The 23774-nt window shown below is 38.2% G+C and overlaps 1 protein-coding gene across 1 annotated transcript in view; it reads right to left on the bottom strand.

Moving 5' to 3' along the window:
- atp10a (ATPase phospholipid transporting 10A) overlaps nt 1-23774 on the bottom strand; it is a 192738-nt gene that overhangs the window by 162899 nt on the left and 6065 nt on the right. The window contains exons 2-3 of the mRNA XM_061977588.2: nt 2244-2448; nt 2083-2168 (exon numbers count right to left, since the gene is read on the bottom strand). Coding sequence (XP_061833572.2) covers nt 2083-2168; nt 2244-2448 — 291 coding nt within the window. The remainder of the gene's footprint in view (nt 1-2082; nt 2169-2243; nt 2449-23774) is intronic.

Here is a 23774-nt window from a genome sequence, read left to right on the forward strand (position 1 = left end):
GTAAGAGTCTCTGTTGTCCCAGTTCTCCACAGGCCAATGGTAAAGCTTGACTGTCATCTTTCGGGAACGTAAACAATGAAACACCGGCTGTGTTATCCGGCACAACAGTCAGGGGGTGCATTCTACGGCGGGGTGCGTTATCCGGCACAACACCTGCCGCAATACACCGCTTCCCACCTACAGCTTTCTTCTCTACTGTCTCCATTGTTCATTGAACAAATTGCAAAATATTCACCAACACAGATGTCCAGAATACTGTGGAATTTTGTGATGAAAACAGACGACTTAATAGCTGGCCACCATGCTGTCCCAAAATGTCCTCCACAATCCGTGACGTCACGTGCAGGCGTCATCATACCGAGACGTTTTCAGCAGGATATTTCACGCGAAATTTAAAATTGCACTTCAGTAAGCTAACCCGGCCGTATTGGCATGTGTTGCAATGTTAAGATTTCATCATTGATATATAAAATATCAGACTGCGTGGTCGGTAGTAGTGGGTTTCAGCAGGCCTTTAGACTGATGGACAATTTTCTCACGCATTTGTTCACAAAGTGGTGACCCTCGCCCCATCCTTGTTTGTGAATGACTGAGCAATTCATGGAAGCTGCTTTTAAACCCAATCATGGCACCCACCTGTTCCCAATTAGCCTGTTCACCTGTGGGATGTTACAAATAAGCGTTTAAAGAGCATTCCTCAATTTTCTCAGTCTTTTTTGACACTTGTGCCAGCTTTTTTGAAACACGTGGCGGGCACCAAATTCCAAATGAGCTAATATTTGCAAAAAATAACAACGTTTTCCAGTGTGAACATTAAATATCTTGTCTTTGCAGTCCATTCAATTGAATATAAGTTGAAAAGGATTTGCAAATCATTGTATTCTGTTTTTATTTACCATTTACACAACGTGCCAACTTCACTGATTTTGGGTTTTGTATTATCAATGGAATATTTAAATTAAAGATAAATGCTTTAAAATGTAATATCGGAAATTATCGGTATCGGTTTCAAAATTATCGGTATCGGTTTAAAAAAGTAAAATGTATGACTTTTTAAAATGCCGCTGTACGGAGTGGTACACGGACGTAGGGAGAAGTACAGAGCGCCAATAAACCTTAAAGGCACTGCTTTTTACGTGCCGGCCCAGTCACATAATACCTACGGCTTTTCACACACACAAGTGAAGACTTGGTCAACAGCCATACAGGTCACACTGAGGGTGGCCGTATAGACAACTTTAACACTGATACAAATATGCGCCACACTGTAAACCCACACCAAACAAGAATGACAAACATATTTCGGGAGAACATCCGCACCGTAACACAACATAAACACAACAGAACAAATACCCAGAACCCCTTGCAGCACTAACTCTTCCGGGACGCTACAACATACACAACCCGCTACGTCCTACCCACCCCCCACCTCAACCCCGCCCACCTCAACCTCCTCATGTTCCAAATTCCAAGCTGCTGTTTTGAGGCATGTTAAAAAAAATAATGCACTTTGTGACTTCAATAATAAATATGGCAGTGCCATGTTGGCATTTTTTTCCATAACTTGAGTTGATTTATTTTGGAAAACCTTGTTACATTGTTTAATGCATCCAGCAGGGCATCACAACAAAATTAGGCATAATGTGTTAATTCCACGACTGTATATATCGATATCGGTTGATATCGGAATCGGTAATTAAGAGTTGGACAATATCGAAATATCGGATATCGGCAAAAAAGCCATTATCGGACATCTCTAATTTAAAGTTTTGGTGTGGTTTGCTGGTGTCATCTTGCAGTCTACACGCATCTCTTATGTGTGACTGCCATCTACTGGTCACACTTATCATGTAAAATAGCTTTGAGGTCGGTAAGCACAACCAGAATTACTCCTTACATTAGGCGCACCGAGTTATAAGGCGCACTGTCCAGTTTTGAGAAAATTAAAAGTGCGCCTTATAGTCCGAAAAATACGGTACACAGAGAGCATGTAACGTGTGAAAAATACGGAGAACCAAACATTTTCTGTTTTGGAGCGTGTAACAGTGCGGATGTGTGTTGCACTAATCAGACAAAACTCACATGTATCCTCGGAATCGGTTGAGGTCGTTGTTGGGCTTCTCACACTCGATGACGCTGTTGTACTTGGACGGGTCGAAATCGCAATCCTGCCGAAAAACGCCTCGTTATTGGCGGCGCGCCGTGCAAACAGGAAGCGGGCGGTGGCGGCGTCGCGGTCTCACCAGGTCGAAGAAGCCGCGGACCACCTGCCTCTGCTTGAGGTTGGTCTCGCCGTCCAGCGTGGCCGTCTCGATGTGACACAGGCGGTCGGGGTCGCTGGAGCTCAGCAGCAGGACGTCGGCGGGCAGGATCTCGTTGCACCTCAGCCGAATGAAGTCGCCAACGCGCACTTCCTTCCAGAACTTTTCCACGTAGCGCCGCTCCAATCTGACAGAACGACCGTGGACAAACAAACACAATAATAACAATAACAGCAACAAGGACTGCCAGCTCCTCTGGATGTGACTTTTGGACAGCTTTTAGAGTATCATTTACAAAATATCTGCAATATTTACCAGATATACAAACCCCGTTTCCATATGAGTTGGGAAATTGTGTTAGATATATATAATATAAACGGAATACAATAATTTGCAAATCCTTTTCAACCCATATTCAGTTGAATATGCTACAAAGACAACATATTTGATGTTCAAACTGATAAAAAAAAATTTTTTTTGCAAATAATCATTAACTTTAGAATTTGATGCCAGCAACACGTGACAAAGAAGTTGGGAAAGGTGGCAATAAATACTGATAAAGTTGAGGAATGCTCATCAAACACTTATTTGGAACATCCCACAAGTGAACAGGCAACTTGGGAACAGGTGGGTGCCATGATTGGGTATAAAAGTAGATTCCATGAAATGCTCAGTCATTCACAAACAAGGATGGGGCGAGGGTCACCACTTTGTCAACAAATGCGTGAGCAAATTGTTGAACAGTTTAAGAAAAACCTTTCTCAACCAGCTATTGCAAGGAATTCAGGGATTTCACCATCTACGGTCCGTAATATCATCAAAGGGTTCAGAGAATCTGGAGAAATCACTGCACATAAGCAGCTAAGCCCGTGACCTTCCATCCCTCAGGCTGTACTGCATCAACAAGCGACATCAGTGTGTAAAGGATATCACCACATGGGCTCAGGAACACTTCAGAAACCCACTGTCAGTAACTACAGTTGGTCGCTACATCTGTAAGTGCAAGTTAAAACTCTCCTATGCAAGGCGGAAACCGTTTATCAACAACACCCAGAAACGCCGTCGGCTTCGCTGGGCCTTAGCTCATCTAAGATGGACTGATACAAAGTGGAAAAGTGTTCTGTGGTCTGACGAGTCCACATTTCAAATTGTTTTTGGAAACTGTGGACGTCGTGTCCTCCGGACCAAAGAGGAAAAGAACCATCCGGATTGTTATAGGCGCAAAGTTGAAAAGCCAGCATCTGTGATGGTATGGGGGTGTATTAGTGCCCAAGACATGGGTAACTTACACATCTGTGAAGGCGCCATTAATGCTGAAAGGTACATACAGGTTTTGGAGCAACATATGTTGCCATCCAAGCAATGTAACCATGGACGCCCCTGCTTATTTCAGCAAGACAATGCCAAGCCACATGTCACATTAATGTGGCTTCATAGTAAAAGAGTGCGGGTACTAAGACTGGCCTGCCTGTAGTCTAGACCTGTCTCCCATTGAAAATGTGTGGCGCATTATGAAGCCTAAAATACCACAACGGAGACCCCCGGACTGTTGAACAACTTAAGCTGTACATCAAGCAAAAATGGGAAAGAATTCCACCTGAGAAGCTTCAAAAATATGTCTCCTCAGTTTCCAAACGTTTACTGAGTGTTGTTAAAAGGAAAGGCCATGTAACACAGTAGTGAACATGCCCTTTCCCAACTACTTTGGCACGTGTTGCAGCCATGAAATTCTAAGTTAATTATAATTTGCAAAAAAAAATAAAGTTTATGAGTTTGAACATCAAATATGTTGTCTTTGTAGTGCATTCAATTGAATATGGGTTGAAAAGGATTTGCAAATCATTGTATTCCGTTTCTATTTACATCTAACACAATGTCCCAACTCATATGGAAACGGGGTTTGTATAATGAACGTGGAAAGCAGCTAATTTTTTAACAATCCTTAGCATTCTAATTTTAGCATGCTAGGTATTTTGCTAGTTTTGCATGAATACACCTTAGCGTAAAATATTATGTTACTTGGCGAATGATACCAGTTAGCATGTTAGCTTTTTTTGTGCCAATTGTGTAGGTGTACTCCTTATTCACATTTTGGTACTTGACGCATGTTAACGTTAGCAGGCTAGCATTTGAAAAACAAATTTCATGTACACACCTCAGAATAATATATTTTGGTACTTGACACAGGTCACAGTTAACATTTTAGTATGCTAATATTAGCATGCTATATTTTTATAGATATTTTAACAGGTAAACACTTGAGTGTAATATTCATTGGTATTTCACTAATGCTAATTGTAAACATGCTATTGTTAGCATGTTAGCTTTTAGCTAATTTTACATGAGTACACCTCAGCGTCAAATATTATGTTACTTGATGAATGATTACTGTTAGCATGTTAGCTTTTTTGCGCCAATTTTGTAGGTACACACCTCAGAATAATATATTTTGGTACTTGACACAGGTCACAGTTAACATTTTAGTATGCTAATATTAGCATGCTATATTTTTTATAGATATTTTAACAGGTAAACACTTGAGTGTAATATTTATTGGTATTTCACTAATGCTAATTGTAAACATGCTATTGTTAGCATGTTAGCTTTTAGCTAATTTTGCGTCAAATATTATGTTACTTGATGAATGATAACTGTTAGCATTGTTTGTGCCAATTTTGTAGGTATACACTTTAGACGTTAGCAGGCCAGAATTAAACTTTTTTTTTCCAGGTACACACTTCAGAATAATATATTTTGGTACTTGACACATGTATGTCACAGTTAACATTTTAGTATGCTCATATTAGCATGCTATATTTTTTTTTTTAGCTAATTTAACAGGTAAACACTTCAGTGTAATATTTATTGGTATTTCACTAATGCTAACTGTGGTTAGCATGTTAGCTTTTAGCTAATTTTCCAGGTACACACCTCAACATCAAATATTTTGCTACATGCCGAATGATACCTGTTAGCATGCTAATGTTATTAGTATGCCAGCTTTTTTTTTAAAGCTAATTTTGTAGGTATACACCTCAAGTCATATTTTAGTACCTGACAAATGTTAACGTTAAAAGGCTGGCCTTTTAAACACATTTTTCAAGTACACACCTCAGAATAGTATATTCTGGTAGTTGACGCATGCTACATTTAACATTTTAGCATGATAATTTTAACATGCTATATTTTTTAGCTAATTCAACAGTGTCATATATTGTGGTATTTCACTGATACTAACTGTAAACATGCTATTGTTGGCATGTTAGTTTTTAGCTAATTTTGCAGGTACATACCTCAGCGTCATATATTTTGTTACTCGACGAATGATACTTGTTAGCATGCTAGCTTCTTTTCTTTTTTTTTAGCTAATTTTGTAGGTATACACCTCAAGTCATATTTAGGTAATATATTTAGGTTTGTGGGGGGAGGTGTAGTCAGCGCTGCCTGTAGGAGAAAAAGTCACCGCCGCTGTCCATGGTACCGAGGATGAGCACCAGCGGGCAGGGGCGGGGCATGTGCTGACGGCGAGACACAGCTGGCAGGTGATTAGATTTCACAGGTGATACGTGTTAATCTAATCATCTGTTGTCTTTAACAGTAAGCGGCCGGGAGCGGAGGAAGAGAGAGGATTGGGAGTGACGGCAAAGTCACGACATGCTGGAAAGCATTCTGGAAAGATCTTGTCAAAAAACATTAAAAACTTTGTCAACTTGGCACGCCTGGCTGTTGTGACGTTTATGTCCGTGGAACCGTTAGGAAGCGACTTCCACAAGGTTAAACATGCTTTGTTAGCATGTTAGCTTTTGGCTAATTTTAAAAGGTACACACCTCAGCATCAAATATGTTGTTACTCGACAAATGATAACTGTTAGCATGCTAACAATGTTAGTATGCTGGCGTTTTTAAAGCTAATTTTGTAGATACGCACTTCAGTCATTTTTTGGTGCTTGACACATGCAAACGTTAGCTGGCTAGCATTTTAAACTTTTTTTTTCAGGAACACATTTAATAATATGTTGGTATTGGCATTTTAACATGCTAACAATAACATGCTATATTATTTTACCTAATTTAACAGGTATACCACTCAGTGTCATATATTTTGGTATTTCACTAATGTGAACTGTAGGCATGCTATTGTTAAAATAGCACTGTTAGCATGCTAGATTTTTTTAGCTTATATTGCTCAAATTTTTTTGTTACTTTACGCTATCTTGCCAGCATGCTAACGGTCAGCATTCATTTTAAATTTCTACCGAAATTGCATTTTCTAGTTCTTTGAAAAAAATCTATTGATGAATGACTTATGGGTAATTTATTTCTAGGTCTTGCCCCTTTTTTCCTAATAGCGTACATTTAAAAAAATTCAAACTTGCTCAAATTTACACATGTGCTTGTGTACCTAATTCATTGCCGACTGGTCTAAAATACCCTAAAGTTACAGTGGGGGTTGTACAGAGCGCATTGAACTGTGTGAGAAATTCCAAGTCTGTCAAAATGTGCCACCATATGACTTTCAGGGGTCTTGGCTTGACTTAAATCTTGGATGAATTGATGAACTTGGCCAAAATTGAAGTTGGTACAGACAAGAAAACTAATACATGCGTTTTCTTCCTCATGAAGGAACAAAGATAAACGTTCCCGACTTAAAAGGTTACAATGCGTCACATGACCGTCTCGCTTACGAAGTATTCGATAAAACACGTGAAACGACGACAATAAACTATACGTGTGAGGCCAACACGTGTGAGAGAAACTAACGTCACTCTAAATGTTTTGGTCAGATACTGAAGATGCTGACAACTGTATCATGATATCAGTCCTTCATATCGGTCCATATCGATGATTATTGATATTTTTTGTGACCTATGGGAAAAAAAATATTTCATTTGAAATGTAACTTCCTGTGGTTATAATCGAGGCAGAAACGAAATGTCAACACAAGCGTGGAAATCACTCAAACAATGTCAACAAAATACAAAAATCCCAAAACCAGTGAAGTTGGCACGTTGTGTAAATGGTAAATAAAAACAGAATACAATGAAATCCTTTTCAACTTATATTCAATTGAATAGACTGCAAAGACAAGATATTTAATGTTCACACTGAAAAACCAATTTTATTTTTTGCAAATAATCATTAACTTAGAATTTAATGGCAGCAACACGTTGCAAAAAAGTTGTCAAAGGGGCATTTTTACCACTGTGTTACATAGCCTTTCCTTTTAACAACACGCAGTAAACGTTTGGGAACTGAGGAGACACATTTTTGAAGCTTTTCAGGTGGAATTCTTTCCCATTCTTGCTTGATGTACATCTTAAGTTGTTCAACAGTCCGGGGGTCTCCCTTGTAGTATTTTAGGCTTCATAATGCGCCACAGGTTTTCAATGGGAGACAGGTCTGGACTACAGGCAGGCCAGTCTAGTACCCGCACCCTCTTACTATGAAGCTGTTGTAACACTTGGCTTAGCATTGTCTTGTTGAAATAAGCAGGGGCGTCCATGATAATGTGGCTTGGATAGCAACATTTGTTGCTCCAAAACCTGTATGTACCTTTCAGCATTAATGGTACCTTCACAGATGTGTAAGTTACCCATGCCTTGGGCACTAATACACCCCCATACCATCACAGATGCTGGCTTTTACACTTTGCGCCTAGAACAATCCGAATGGTTATTTTCCTCTTTGTTCCGGAGGACACAACGTCCACAGTTTCCAAAAACAATTTGAAATGTGGACTCGTCAGACCACAGAACACTTTTCCACTTTGCATCAGTCCATCTTAGATGAGCTCGGGCCCAGCGAAGCCGGCGGCGTTTCTGGGTGTTGTTGATAAACGGCTCTCGCTTTGCATAGTAGAGTTTTAACTTGCACTTACAGATGTAGCGACGAACTGTAGTTACTGGCAGTGGTTTTCTGAAGTGTTCCTGAGCCCATGTGGTGATATCCTTTACACACTGATGTCGCTTTTTGATGCAGTAGCGCCTGAGGGATCGAAGGTCCGTAATATCATCGCTTACGTACAGTGATTTCTCCAGATTTACAGACCGTAGATGGTGAAATCCCTAAATTCCTTGCAGTAGCTCGTTGAGAAATGTTATTCTTAAACTGTTCGACAATTTGCTCACGCATTTGTTCACAACAAATTCCAAAAAATTGCAAAAAATTAAGTTTTCCAGTTCGAACATCTTGTCTTTGCAGAGTATTCAATTGAATATATGTTGAAAAGGATTTGCAAATCATTGTATTCTGTTTTTATTTACCATTTACACAACGTGCCAACTTCACTGGTTTGTAGTAAAATCACGTTCAACATCAACAATAAGATCTTAAAAATAAGGAATATGTAAGAAATGTTTCATAACGTGTAACAAAAATAGTGCAAAGTGTGAAAATGTAAACAGAGAAACCCGAGAAGAACTATTTTCTGCAGGTTTAGTGACAGGAAGTTACAGCTGTGCTCTAAAGGGTGAGCTAAGGTGGTGTGGTATTAGCGGTCTTGCCTTGCATCATTTACAGACCACATTGGTCTGACTACGGTCCCTTTGAAAGAAAAATCCCCAAACGGACTTTTCCACTTTTATCCACAATTTCTTCATTTTGACTTTCTTTTCTCACCCCATGCAAAGAATCAACCGCCAGACAAGCAAACTTAATAGTTGACGCTGTCACCTGATTGGCTGATCAGTAGCCACGTGTACATGGACAACATGGATTTAATCTGATCATCATTCGGATTAGAATGTTACCGTCTACATGGACCCTAAGATCGGAATACTTTATTTGACTTGCGCAGAACCTAACTTAAACAGAAGGTGTTATTTGTGCTACGGCGACATCTTTTGGACAAGAGTGCTCACTGCAGGTGCTGAAGAAGGAGTAGATTTTACTGTAAACAAACATTGCTTTGTGCATTTCTGCTTGTCTGACGTTATCACAGTATTTATCATGTTTTCCTTCTGTTTACTACTTTTGTTTTACCTCTCTTTTATCTATTTTTTTAAATGGAGCTGTTCTGTGCTTTTTATGTTGTCATTATGTACGGGTTGCCGTGCGTCTTCATGTTACGACATTCTGTTTATGTGTCCAAGGGTAGCGATCAAACTTTCTAGTGAACTTATTTGTTCATAACATCAATAACGTGTCTATCGCGATATATCTCGATATAATTTTATGGCCCAGCACGAGCCAAACCTCTGCCAGGCCCACCCTCCCAATAGTGAAAATGTCCTGAATCCAAACGGTGATCCCAAGCAGTGCCAAAATCTAACGACTTGTTCCTTATCCCAAACCGGACACTTTCTGAAAGGTAGATGAAGATCCAGCCATGACTTTTTGAATTGACTAAAAAAGAGGAAATTAATTTGCATTAGTAAAAGCATACGTAGTAGAATTTATCCGATCAGTCCCAAAATGTAAATGTGGCTTTTTGCTCTGTAAACAAGCCCCGCCCTGTTCATGAAGCAAACTTCGTATGTCGCTCAAAAGTGCAGATTTCAACCATAATTTGAAAATATCCAGCAGGTTGCATTGAAATGTTAATTATGTTGTATTGTGCCAAGGTAGCTCAGTTAACTGCATTTGTTTTTTGCTGTTTTGCAAGACCCGTGTCATGTGACTTCAAACTTGACACCTCATTGGCTGGTTCTGACACAGGACCGATTGCTTCAGTCTTTATTTACCGGAAGTGAGTCTTCCATTTTGAAGCAGCAATTCCAGCACAGAATTTTTTTTACATGCATTTTTTATACAGCATATTTTTATACACATCATTTTTTTTGCTCTCAATAGTTTTTACACTGAATTTTTTGTTTCAGTTCATTTGTACACTGAACTTTTATACAGTGAATTTAATTTTTATAGATAAACATTTTTTTTACACTGAATTCTTTTACACTACATTTTTATACTCTGAATTTTTTTGCACTGAATTTTTTGTTTCAGTTAATTTGTATCAATGTAATTGTTTGTACACTGAACTTTTGTACAGTGAATTCTTTTGCACGCATTTTTTTACATTTAATTTTTATAAATTAAATTTGTTTTTAGACTGAATTCTTTTACACTACGCTTTGAGTCACTTGAGAAAAGCGCTATATAAATATAATTCACTGCACTTCGCACTTCATTTTAATACACTGATTTTTTTTTGCACTGGATTTTTTTTTACACTGAATTTTTATACACTGGATATTTTTACACTGAATTTTTATACACTGAATTTTTTTGCATTTGATTTTTATGAATTTAATTTTTTTTACATTTAATTATTTTACACTACATTTTTATACACTGAATTTTTTTTACACTGAATTATTTTACACTACATTTTTATTCACTGAATTTTTTTACACAGAATTTTTTTTTTTACACAGATTTTTTTTTTTTTTTTTTACATGTATTTTTTACAAATGTGTTTTTTTACACTGAATTTTTTTGCACTGGATTTTTTTACACTGATTTTTTTTTTTTTTTACACAGAATTTTTTTTTTTTACACAGATTTCTTTTTTTTTTTTTACATGTATTTTTTACAAATGTGTTTTTTTTACACTGAATTTTTTTGCACTGGATTTTTTTACACTGATTTTTTTTTTTTTTTACACAGAATCTTTTTACATTTATTTTTTATAAATTTGTTTTTGTTTTTTACACTGAATTCTTTTACACTAGTTTTACACTATTTTTATATACTGACTTTTTATGCACTGAATTTTCTAACACTGAATTTTAAAACACTGAATTTTTAAAACACTGAATTAGTGATGTCCCCATAACAATATTTTGGTACCGGTACCAAAATGTATTTTGATATTTTTCGGTACTTTTCGATACTTTTCTAAAAATTACATTATCGGCTTGATTTTACTTTTTAGAGGCGGTAAAGTACCAAATATGATTCATTATTATCGCGGTACTATACCGGTATGCCGTACAACCCTACACTGAATTATTAAAACACACGCATTTTGAGTTCACAAAATTTAAACGCAGTTATATAAATTCAGTGTAAAAAAAATAGTCTTTCGTAATAAAAAGACACAAATTAACCTCTATACGTAACATTTTGAGCTATGTTGCTGACTAACAAACAGACACACAAACACAACTTGGCGGCGGTAACAACTGGTGGACCAGCCAGTACACCTTCCATTTTGTGTTGGCGTAAGTACAGTTTGGATTTTTGTTTACTCTTGTTGCGCGGGCCTAATGTTTGTCATTGGTGCTGTGAACTTATTCACACGTCAACAAAACCAGACACGTGTCAATCAATAAAAGACTAAACCAGGTTCAAACGGAGTTCGTGTCGAAACGAGCCCCTGCTCCAAAGTGGACCAAGGGGAAGAAATAAGTGGATCAATCCACCTGCTCTACCAGAGAACAAGAAGACGTAGCAGGAAGTATCAGTGTTGACAATTGTCGCTATTTTTAGTGAGCATTCAAACCCCTCCAAAAAAAAGCTAGTAGCCACTAATCCAGCGACTTTTTCAGGTCTCATTGGACACTAGCTTTGTGCAATACAAACAATATAAATACTAGACATTTGGTTGGCGATAAACATTTTATTACTATCGTTTTATTGTGATAATGCATGTTGATTAGGGATGTATACTGAGTACCGGTTCCTAATAACAAAACCCAAAACCAGTGAAGTTGGCACGATGTGTAAATGGTAAATAAAAACAGAATACAATGATTTGCAAATCCTTTTCAACTTATATTCAATTGAAAAGACTGCAAAGACAAGATATTTAATGTTCCAACTGGAAAACTCTATTTTTTGCAAATATTAGCTCATTTGGAATTTGATGCCTGCAACAATGTTTTTAAAAAGCTGGCACAAGTGGCAAAAAGACTGAGAAAGTTGAGGAATGCTCATCAAACACCTTTTTGGAACATCCCACAGATGAACAGGCTAATTGGGAACAGGTGGGTGCCATGATTGGGTATAAAATATGTGGGGGTGGAAGCAAGCTGGACTTAGTGTTCAGCAATATTAAACATGCATATAAAGCTGCACCACACCCCCACCTCGGCTCCTCAGACCATCTATCTGTGATGCTAATTCCTGCATACAAGCCCCTGCTGATCAGGAGGCAAGCTACAGTGAAGCAGGTGAGGACCTGGCCAGAGGGAGCAATGTCAGCATTACAAAAATGCTTCGAAACCACAGACTGGGACATGTTCAAAGCAGCCGCCACCGAAAATCACCACACATGTGTGGAGGAGTATGTGTCCGCATACATTCAGAAGTGCATGGAGGATGTCAGTGTGATCAAGAACATCCCCACACGGGCCAACGAGAAACCCTGGATGAACAGTGAGGTACGTGCAATGCTGAAGGCTCGGAACAAGGCTTTTAAGTCTGACGACATGGTGGCATTAAAATCAGCCAGAGCTAACCTGAACCGTGCCATTAAGGTTGCAAAGCGTGCTCACAGTCAGAAAGTGCAGGACTTCTTCGAGAACCCTACAAACACTAGACGAATGTGGCAGGGCATACAGGTCATCACGGACTATAAAGCTGCCCCCGTCCCTGTGACAACAGTATCAGCTTCCTAGATTACCTTAACAACTACTTTGCAAGGTTTGAGGCACTTAAAGGGGAACATTATCACCAGACCTATGTAAGCGTCAATATATACCTTGATGTTGCAGAAAAAAGACCATATATTTTTTTTACCGATTTCCAAACTCTAAATGGGTGAATTTTGGCGAATTAAACGCCTTTCTAATATTCGCTCTCGTTGTGACGGCACATCGGGAAGCAATACGCCATTTTCTCAAACACCGAGTCAAATCAGCTCTGTTATTTTCCGTTTTTTCGACTGTTTTCCGTACCTTGGAGACATCATGCCTCGTCGGTGTGTTGTCGGAGGGTGTAACAACACGAACAGGGACGGATTCAAGTTGCACCAGTGGCCCAAAGATGCGAAAGTGGCAAGAAATTGGACGTTTGTTCCGCACACTTTACCGACGAAATCTATGCTACGACAGAGATGGCAAGAATGTGTGGATATCCTGCGACACTCAAAGCAGATGCATTTCCAACGATAAAGTCAAAGAAATCTGCCGCCAGACCCCCATTGAATCTGCCGGAGTGTGTGAGCAATTCAGGGACAAAGGACCTCGGTAGCACGGCAAGCAATGGCGGCAGTTTGTTCCCGCAGACGAGAGAGCTAAACCCCCTGGATGTCTTGGCTCACACCGTCCCTTATGCCACCGAAGTTGATCAAGAGAAGAATATCGACCCTAGCTTCCCTGGCCTGCTGACATCAACTCCAAAACTAGACAGATCAACTTTCAGGAAAAGAGAGCGGATGAAGGTATGTCTACAGAATATATTAATTGATGAAAATTGGGCTGTCTGCACTCTCAAAGTGCATGTTGTTGCCAAATGTATTTAATATGCTGTAAACCTAGTTCATAGTTGTTAGTTTCCTTTAATGCCAAACAAACACATACCAATCGTTGGTTAGAAGGCGATCGCCGAATTCGTCCTCGCTTTCTCCCGTGTCGCTGGCTGTCGTGTCGTTTTCGTCGGTTTCGCTTGCATACGGTTCAAACCGATATGGCTCAATAGCTTCAGTTTCTTCTTCAATTTCGTTTTCGCTACCTGCCTCCACACTACAACCATCCGTTTCAATACTTGCGTAATCTGTTGAATCGCTTAAGCCGCTGAAATCCTAATGTCGCTATAGCTTGCTGTTCTATGCGCCATGTTTGTTTGTGTTGGCATCACTATGTGACGTCACAGGAAAATGGACGGGTGTATATAACGATGGTTAAAATCAGGCACTTTGAAGCTTTTTTTTAAGGATATTGCGTGATGGGTAAAATTTTGAAAAAAACTTCGAAAAATAAAATAAGCCACTGGGAACTGATTTTTAATGGTTTTAACCCTTCTGAAATTGTGATAATGTTCCCCTTTAACACCACTCCGGCGAGAAAATCCATCCCTCGCCCTGATGAGCAGCCGCTCAACCTGGACATAGCGGATGTCCGGAAAACCCTGAGGAGAGTGAATCCCCGGAAAGCACCGTGACCTGATGACATTCAGGGCAAGGTGCTTAAGGGATGTGCAGACCAGCTGGCTGGGGTTCTCACAAACATCTTCAACATCTCGCTGACCCAGGCTGTGGTACCATCATGTTTTAAGACGGCCACAATCATTCCAGTGCCTAAAAAACCCATAATCTCCTCCCTCAATGATTATCGCCCCGTTTCACTCACCTCCATCATAATGAAGTGCTTCGAGAGGCTGGTAAATGAATATATTGTCTCCAGACTTCCCCCCACATTCGACCCATACCAGTTTGCTTATCCCCCTAACTGTTCCACAGAGGACGCCATCTCCTCCGCACTCCACCTGAGCTTAGGACATCTGGAAGGAAAGGACACACACGTGCGGATGTTGTTTCTGGACTTCAGCTCAGCATTAACACCATCATCCCGCAGCACTTGGTGAGCAAACTGGCCCCCCTTGGATTCAGTACCCCCCTATGCAACTGGCTGCTTGACTTCCTCACAGACAGACCCCAATCTGTGAGAGTGGGCAACAACACCTCCAGTGCCATCTCCCTGAGCACCGGCTCCCCCCAGGGCTGCGTCCTGAGTCCACTGCTGTTCACGTTGATGACCCATGACTGCTGCGCTAGGTCCACTACTAACCACATTGTGAAGTATGCGGACGACACGACAGTAGTGGGCCTCATCCGTGACAACAACGACATGGACTACAGGGAGGAGGTGAAACATCTGGTCGACTGGTGCAGAACCAACAACCTAGTCCTGAATGTCGACAAGACCAAGGAGATCATCGTTGACTTCAGGAAGCACCAGTCCAGCCACGCTCCACTCTTTATCAACGGCACAGCGGTGGAGATGGTAGCAGCACCAAGTTCCTGGGGGTGCAGATAACTGACAATATGACCTGGTCCCTACACACCGGAGCTCTTGTAAAAAGAGCTCAGCAGCGCATGCACTTTTTGCGTCGGATGAAAAGAGCGCAGCTCCCTCCCCCCATTCTCAGCACATTCTACAGAGGCACTATAGAGAGCCTGCTGACCAACAGCATCTCTGTCTGGACTGGAGCCTGCAATGCCTCAGACTGGAAGTCTCTCCAGAGAGTGGTGAGGACGGCGGAAAAGATCATCAGGACTCCTCTTCCTCCTATCCAGGAAATCGCAAAAAGCCGCTGCCTGACCAGGGCTCAGAAAATCTGCAGAGACTCCTCCCACCCCCACCAAGGACTGTTTTCACTGCTGGACTCTAGAAAGAGGTTCCGCAGCCTCCGAAGCAGAACCTCCAGGTTCTGTAACAGCTTCTTCCCTCAGGCCGTAAGACTCTTGAACGCATCATAATTATCCCCTCAACTCCCCCCAAAATGGATTAACTCGCTGGAATAAAAAAAGACAGTATAACATACATCCATAAACGCGGATGCATATGAAAAAGTGCAATATATTTATATGTACAGTAACCTATTTATTTATTTATATATGCACCTTATTGCTTTTTTATTCTGCACTACCATGAGCTGTACTGTAAAGTTCAAAATTGAATGACAATAAAAAGGAAGTCTAAGTCTAAGTCTATGTCTAAAAGCAGCGTCCATGAAATGCTCAGTCATTCACAAACAAAGATGGGGCAAGGGTCACCACTTTGTGAACAAATGCGTGAGCAAATTGTCCAACAGTTTAAGAACAACATTTCTCAACTAGCTATTGCAAGGAATTTAGGGATTTCACCATCTACGGTCCGTAATATCATCAAAGGGTTCAGAGAATCTGGAGAAATCACTGCACGTAAGCAGCTAAGCCCGTGACCTTCGATCCCTCAGGCTGTACTGCATCAACAAGCGACATCAGTGTGTAAAGGATATCACCACATGGGCTCAGAAACACTTCAGAAAACCACTGTCAGTAACTACAGTTTGTCGCTACATCTGTAAGTGCAAGTTAAAACTCTACTATGCAAAGCGAAAGCCGTTTATCAACAACACCCAGAAAAGCTGCCGGCATCTGTGATGGTATGGGGGTGTATTAGGGCCCAAGGCATGGGTAACTTACACATCTGTGAAGGCACCATTAATGCTGAAAGGTACATACATATAAGTGAATGCTGCGCGTGTTACCAATTAGAACATAATCAAAGGACATTGACCTGAATTACTCAAGGTATCAAGACTGTCAGATTATTAAAAGCCAATGCAATCTCCCTCATGGCGTCTCACGGGCCAAATTGAAGACGTCGGCAGGCCGTAGTTTAGACACCTTTGGTTAGAGCATTAATGATAATAACTTGATGATTTTTTGGTGTAGAATTTGTATGTATTTTATATTATGGTGGACCCTGACAGAGCAACTTGGAGGTAGACCGAAGGCTAAAATAGCGGCGCCGAGAAAAACACTGAGCCTTTTGATGAGCGTGAATTATGCTCTGTACGCGCAACCACAGCCACGCTTTTCATTAGCTCGGCCGGCAGAGAAAACAGGCGGAGGGGCGGGCAGGTTGGCATGGCATAGAGAGGACCACAGTGACCTCTTACACTGGACTCTTCATTAGGCACACCTGCCGTACACAATCATGTTAAGTAGCGTCATTGTCGCCATCCGGCGTAGGACCGACTTCGTAACAGCTACTCACAACTCAAAGCCTCCAAAGTGACATTCAGAAACTTGCAAGTTGATTCAATGTTGTTGCAAAAAATTGAAACAAAACATTGCGACTTTTACCGCAACTTTTTGAAGAAGCTCCTGCAAAAGGAAATAATCGTAATATTGTGTCAAAAAGTAGCATTTGTCTTAACTTGGCATCAGATGGAGACCAGAATCTGTGGTATTTCCCACCTCACCCAATCAAAACAGTTCATAACTGCTTTTGGAAAGCTTTTGTTTTGCATTTGTGTGTATTGGTCATAAATTACTGAGTCAGCTATATTTTCAGCGACGACCTCATTGCAGGAATGATGCAAAGTGACTATCTTCACGGTTTGTCAACAAGTGGATGAATTTAGTTTGGAAGAAGCAGAAGGGTGTGGTATAGTATTGTTTGTTTGAAGGGAACAGAAGGAAATAAATAAATACATATTTACATAATTACTTAAATAATCAAAATGGAAGTAAATACATCTTTTTTTTCATGAAATGTGTTCATTTTATGTAAGATTGTGTATATTAATTGAAACATTTATTATATCACAATTTAAATAATGATTTCAATATTTAATTAATTATTTCACAATTTAGTAAATACTTATTTTTAATGTATTATTTAGTTTGTGATTTAGGAATGTTTTTGATTTTATTGATTATTTTATTATTTAAATCATCTCAAAATGTAATTATCTATTTCATGGTTTGTGTAAAGTACTCATTTCAAGATTGAATTGTTTCACCATTTAAACATTTATTTAATGATTTAAGTATTTATTTCATGGTTTTATTTATTTCATGATTTAGTATATATTTCCTGTTTTTATTAACTATTCCATGATTCATTTATTTCACAATTTAGTTATATATTTCATGATTTAAGTAGTTACTTACTTCATTATTTAATGTTTAAAAAATTATGTTATGTTTTTATTATTACATTTAATTATTTTAAAATGTAATGATTTATTTAATGGTTTAAGTACTTATTTCATGATTTAATTGTTTCACAATTTAGTTATTTATTCCACGACTTAAGTTATTTCATTTTGTATTACTTAATTATTTCATGGTTTAAGTATAATTTCAACATAATTTCCAATGTTGCATGATTTAAATATTTCATTTATTATGTATTTTATTTGTATGATGATTTAAAAATAATAAATAAATGATAAATGGGTTATACTTGTATAGCGCTTTTCTACCTTCAAGGTACTCAAAGCGCTTTGACAGTATTTCCACATTCACCCATTAACACACATATTTATGATTTATTTTATATTGACTCTTGACTATTTCATTATTTCAAAAAATTTATTATTTCATGGTTAAAGTATTTATTTCATGATTTAATTGCTTCACCATTTACTTATTTATTCCATGATTTAAGTAATTGTTTCATTTATTTATTATTATTTCATTATTTCAGGATTTTTTAAAATTATTTCATGGTTTAAGTACTTATTTCAAGGATTAATTGTTTCACCATTCAGTTATTTATTCCATGATTTAAGTAATTGTTTATTTTTTTATTATTTCATTATTCAAGGCTTATTTAATGTTTTTATTACTTATTTATTGATTTAATTATTTATTTCACAATTCAGTAATTATTCCACAATTCAACTATTTCACAATTTAGTTGTTTATTTTATGATTTAGGTGATTATTTAATTTTTCCTTTATTACTTATTTTTCGTGATTTAATAATTAATTATTCTTGGAATTGTTTTTATCTTCTAAAATGTAATTATTTCACGATTTAAATAATTAATTCATTTTGTATTTAAAATATTTTGTGATTTCATTGTTTCACAATATAGTTATTTATTCCACGACTTTAGTTATTTAATTTTTTATTACTTATTTAATGGTTTAAGTATAATTTAATGTTTGTATTACTTATTTTCTTAATAAGAACATATTTCATGTTTTTATTAATTATTTCATGATTAATTTATTCCCACAATGTCGTTATTTCATGATTTAAGTAATCATTCATGATTTAAGTAATATTTCATGATTTAACTAATATTTTATTTATAATGTAATTGATATATTTGATGATTAAAAAATGATTTTGTTCATTTCATTATAATTTTTTAAAATTATTTCATGGTTTAAGTACTTATTTCAAGGATTAATTGTTTCACCATTCAGTTATTTATTCCATGATTTAAGTAATTGTTTATTTTTTTATTATTTCATTATTCAAGGCTTATTTAATGTTTTTATTACTTATTTATCCATCCATCCATCCATTTGCTACCGCTTATTCCCTTCGGGGTCACGGGGGGCGCTGGAGCCTATCTCAGCTACAATCGGGCGGAAGGCGGGGTACACCCTGGACAAGTCGCCACCTCATCGCAGGGCCAACACAGATAGACAGACAACATTCACACTCACATTCACACACTAGGGACCATTTAGTGTTGCCAATCAACCTATCCCCAGGTGCATGTCTTTGGAGGTGGGAGGAAGCCGGAGTACCCGGAGGGAACCCACGCAGTCACGGGGAGGACATGCAAACTCCACACAGAAAGATCCCGAGGCCGGGATTGAACTCACGACTACTCAGGACCTTCGTATTGTGAGGCAGACGCACTAACCCCTCTTTCACCGTGATGCCCTACTTATTTATCGATTTAATTATTTATTTTACAATTTAGTAATTATTTCATGATTCAACTATTTCACAATTTAGTTCTTTATTTCATGATTTAGGTGATTATTTCATTTTTCCTCTATTACTTATTTTTTCGTGATTTAATAATGAATTTTTCTAATTATTATTTTTTCCTTTTAAAATTTAATTATTTCACGTTTTAAATAATTATTTCATCCATCCATCCATCCATCCATCTTCTTTTGCTTATCCGAGGTCGGGTCGCGGGGGCAGCAGCCTAAGCAGGGAAGCCCAGACTTCCCTCTCCCCAGCCACTTCGTCCAGCTCCTCCCGGGGGATCCCGAGGCGTTCCCAGGCCAGCCGGGAGAGATAGTCTTCCCAACGTGTCCTGGGTCTTCCCCGTGGCCTCCTACCGGTCGGACGTGCCCAAAACACCTCCCTAGGGAGGCGTTCGGGTGGCATCCTGACCAGATGCCCGAACCACCTCATCTGGTTCCTCTCGATATGGAGGAGTAATTATTTCATTTCGTATTCAAATATTTCATGATTTAATTGTTTCACAATTTAGCTATTTATTCCACGACTTAAGTTATTTAATTTTTTTGTTACTTAATTATTTCATGGTTTAAGTATAATTTAATGTTTTTATTACTTATTTTCTTAAATAGTACATATTTCATGTATGTATTAATTATATCATGATTCATTTATTTCCATAACGTCGTTATTTCAAGATTTAAGTAATATTTCATGACTTAAGTAATATTTCATTTATTATGTAATTTATTTATTTGATGATTTAAAAAATATTTAGTTCATTTCATTATTTAAATTTTTTTATTATTTCATGGTTTAAGTACTTATTTCATGATTTAATTGTTGCATCATTTAGTTATTTATTCCAAGATTTAAGGAAGTGTTTCATTTGTTCTTATTTCATTATTTCAGGATTTAAGGCTTATTTAATGTTTTTATTACTTATTTATCGATTTAATTCTTTATTTCACAACTTAGTAAATATTTCATGATTCAACTATTTCACAATTTAGGTATTTATTTCATGATTTAGGTGATCATTTCATATTTCCTTTATCAATTATTTTTTCGTGATTTAATAATTAATTACTCTCATGAATTTTGTTTATCTTTTAAAATGTAATTATTTCACGATTTAAATAGTTATTTAATTTTGTATTTAAATATTTCATGATTTAATTGTTTCACAATGTAGTTATTTATTCCACGACTTAAAATGATTTCATTGTTTATTACTTAATTATTTCATGGTTTAAGTATAATTTAATGTTTTTATTACTTATTTTTTTAATTAGTACATGTTTCATGTTTTTATTAATTATTTCATTATTCATTTACTTCACAATGTTGTTATTTCATGATTCAAGTAATATTTAATTTATCATGTAATTTATTTATTTGATGATTTAAACTTGATGACTTGATTTGATTTTTTTGTGATAGAGTGACTGAAGCACATACTTGTTTGTCCCAAAAAACAAGTTTGGTTCTTTTATGAATTTATTATGGGTCTACTGAAAATGTGAGCAAATCTGCTAGTCAAAAGTATACATACAGCAATGTTAATATTTGCTTACATGTCCCTTGGCAAGTTTCACTGCAATAAGGCGCTTTTGGTAGCCATCCACAAGCTTCTGGCAAGCTTCTGCTTGAATTGTTGACCACACCTCTTGACAAAAGTGGTGCAGTTCAGCTAATTTTGTTGGTTTTCTGACATGGACATGTTTCTTCAGCATTGTCCACATATTCTCAATGGGATTTAAGTCAGGAATTTGGGAAGGCCATTCTAAAACCTTAATTCTAGCCTGATTTAGCCATTCCTTTACCACTTTTGACATGTGTTTGGGTTCATTGTCCTGTTGGAACACCCAACTCATCCCAAGACCCAACCTCCGGGCTGATGATTTTAGGTTGTCCTGAATCCTCCTTTTTCATTGTCCCATTTACTCTCTGTAAAACACCAGTTCCATTGGCAGCAAAACAGGCCCAGAGCATAATACTACCACCACCACCATGCTTGACAGTAGGTTTGGTGTTCCTGGGACCTTTTCTCCTCCAAAGATATTGCTGGGTATTGTGGCCAAACAGCTAAATTTTTGTTGCATCTGACTATAAAACTTTCCTCCAAAAGGTCTTATCTTTGTCCATGTGATCAGCAGCAAACTTTAGACGAGCCTTAAGGTGTGGCTTCTGGAGTAAGGGCTTCCTTCTTGCATGGTAGCCTCTCAGTCCATGGCGATGCAAAACACGCTAGACTGTGGACACTGACACCTGTGTTCCAGCAGCTTCCAATTCATTGCAGACCTGCTTCTTGTTGGTTCTCGGTTGACTCTTGATCATCCTGACCAATTTTCTCTTAGCAGCAGCGTTTTCTTCCTGATCGTGGCAGTGACAAAACTGTGCCATGCACTTTATACTTACCAACAACTGTCTGCACAGTTGCTCTTGGGACCTTAAGCTGCTTTGAAATGGCTCCAAGTGACTTTCCTGACTTGTTCGAGTCAATGATTTGTTTTTGCAGATCTGTGCTGAGTTCCTTTGACTTTCCCATTGTCGCGTTTGTAAGCGAGTTTAATGACTGCATCACATGAGCCCTATTTAAATGGGCTTAGAGAAGTCAACAGGTGTCGTCAATCATAATCACTCACATGAAGTTAAGAGGCCATGCCATGAAGCTAATTTGATTTGATTGTAACTTTTCTACATCACCAAAATTGATAATGTATGTTGCTGTATGTAAACTTTTGACCACGACTGTGTGTGTGTGTGTATATATATATATATATATATATATATATATATATATATATATATATATATATATATCCAGAGAGTAACAAGCTGTACAAAATAGATTACAAAGGACACATTTAAATAAAAATTAAAAACATATTGGGCACGCGGGCCGTAGTTTGGGTTTAGGTAGTTGATTTAAGTAATTGTTTCATTTTTTATTATTTCACGATTTAAGGCTTATTTCATGTTTTTATTACTTATTTTTTTATTTAATTATTTATGTCACGATTTAGTAAACATTTCATGATTCAACTATTTTAAAGTTAAAGTTAGGAGTACCAATGATTGTCACACCGCCCTGAGATCGGTCGGTCGTGAGTTCAAACCCCGGCCGAGTCATACCAAAGACTATAAAAATGGGACCCATTACCTCCCTGCTTGGCACTCAATATAAAGCGTTGGAATGGGGGGTTAGATCACCAAAAATGATTCCTGGGCGCGGCCACCGCTGCTGCTCACTGCTCCCCTCACCTCCCAGGGGGTGATGGGTCAAATGCAGAGGACAAATTTCACCACACATAGTGTGTGTGTGACCATCATTGGTACTTTAACTTAAATCATGATGAGGTGGCGACTTGTCCGGGGTGTAACCCGCCTTCTGCCCGAATGCAGCTGAGATAGGCTCCAGCACCCCCCGCGACCCTAAACGGGACAAGCAGTAGAAAATGGATGGATGGATTACCAAAAATTATTCCTGGGCGCGGCCACCACTGCTGCTCACCGCTCCCCTCACCTCCCAGGGGGTGAACAAGGGGGATGGGTCAAATTCACACTTAGTTTGGTGAAATCATTGGTACTTTAACTTTAACTTAACTTAAATCACAATGAGGTGGCGACTTGTCCAGGATGTACCCCGCCTTCCGCCCGAATGCACTTGAGATCGGCTCCAGCACCCCAAACCGGACAAACGGTAGAAAATGGATGGATGCATCACCAAAAATGATTCCCGGGCGCGGCCACCGCTGCTGCTCACCGCTCCCCTCACCTCTCAGGGGGTGATCAAGGGTGATGGGTCAAATTAGACTTAGACTTAGACAAACTTTAATGATCCACAAGGGAAATTGTTCCACACAGTAGCTCAATTACAATGATGGAAAGTGTAAGGATGGAAAGGACAATGCAGGTATAAATAGACTAAATATAGCGATATAAAATATAACATATCAGGGCTGTGAATCTTTGGGTGTCCCACGATTCGATTCAATATCGATTCTTGGGGTCACGATTCGATTCAAAATCGATTTATTTTTTTCCAATTCAACACGATTCTCGATTCAAAAACGATTTTTTTCCCGATTCAAAACGATTCTCTATTCATTCAATACATAGGATTTCAGCAGGATCTACCCCAGTCTGCTGACATGCAAGCATTTTTGTAAAAAGTTTTTATAATTGT

Source organism: Nerophis lumbriciformis, linkage group LG18 (assembly GCF_033978685.3).
Source record: "Nerophis lumbriciformis linkage group LG18, RoL_Nlum_v2.1, whole genome shotgun sequence".
NCBI lineage: Eukaryota > Metazoa > Chordata > Actinopteri > Syngnathiformes > Syngnathidae > Nerophis > Nerophis lumbriciformis.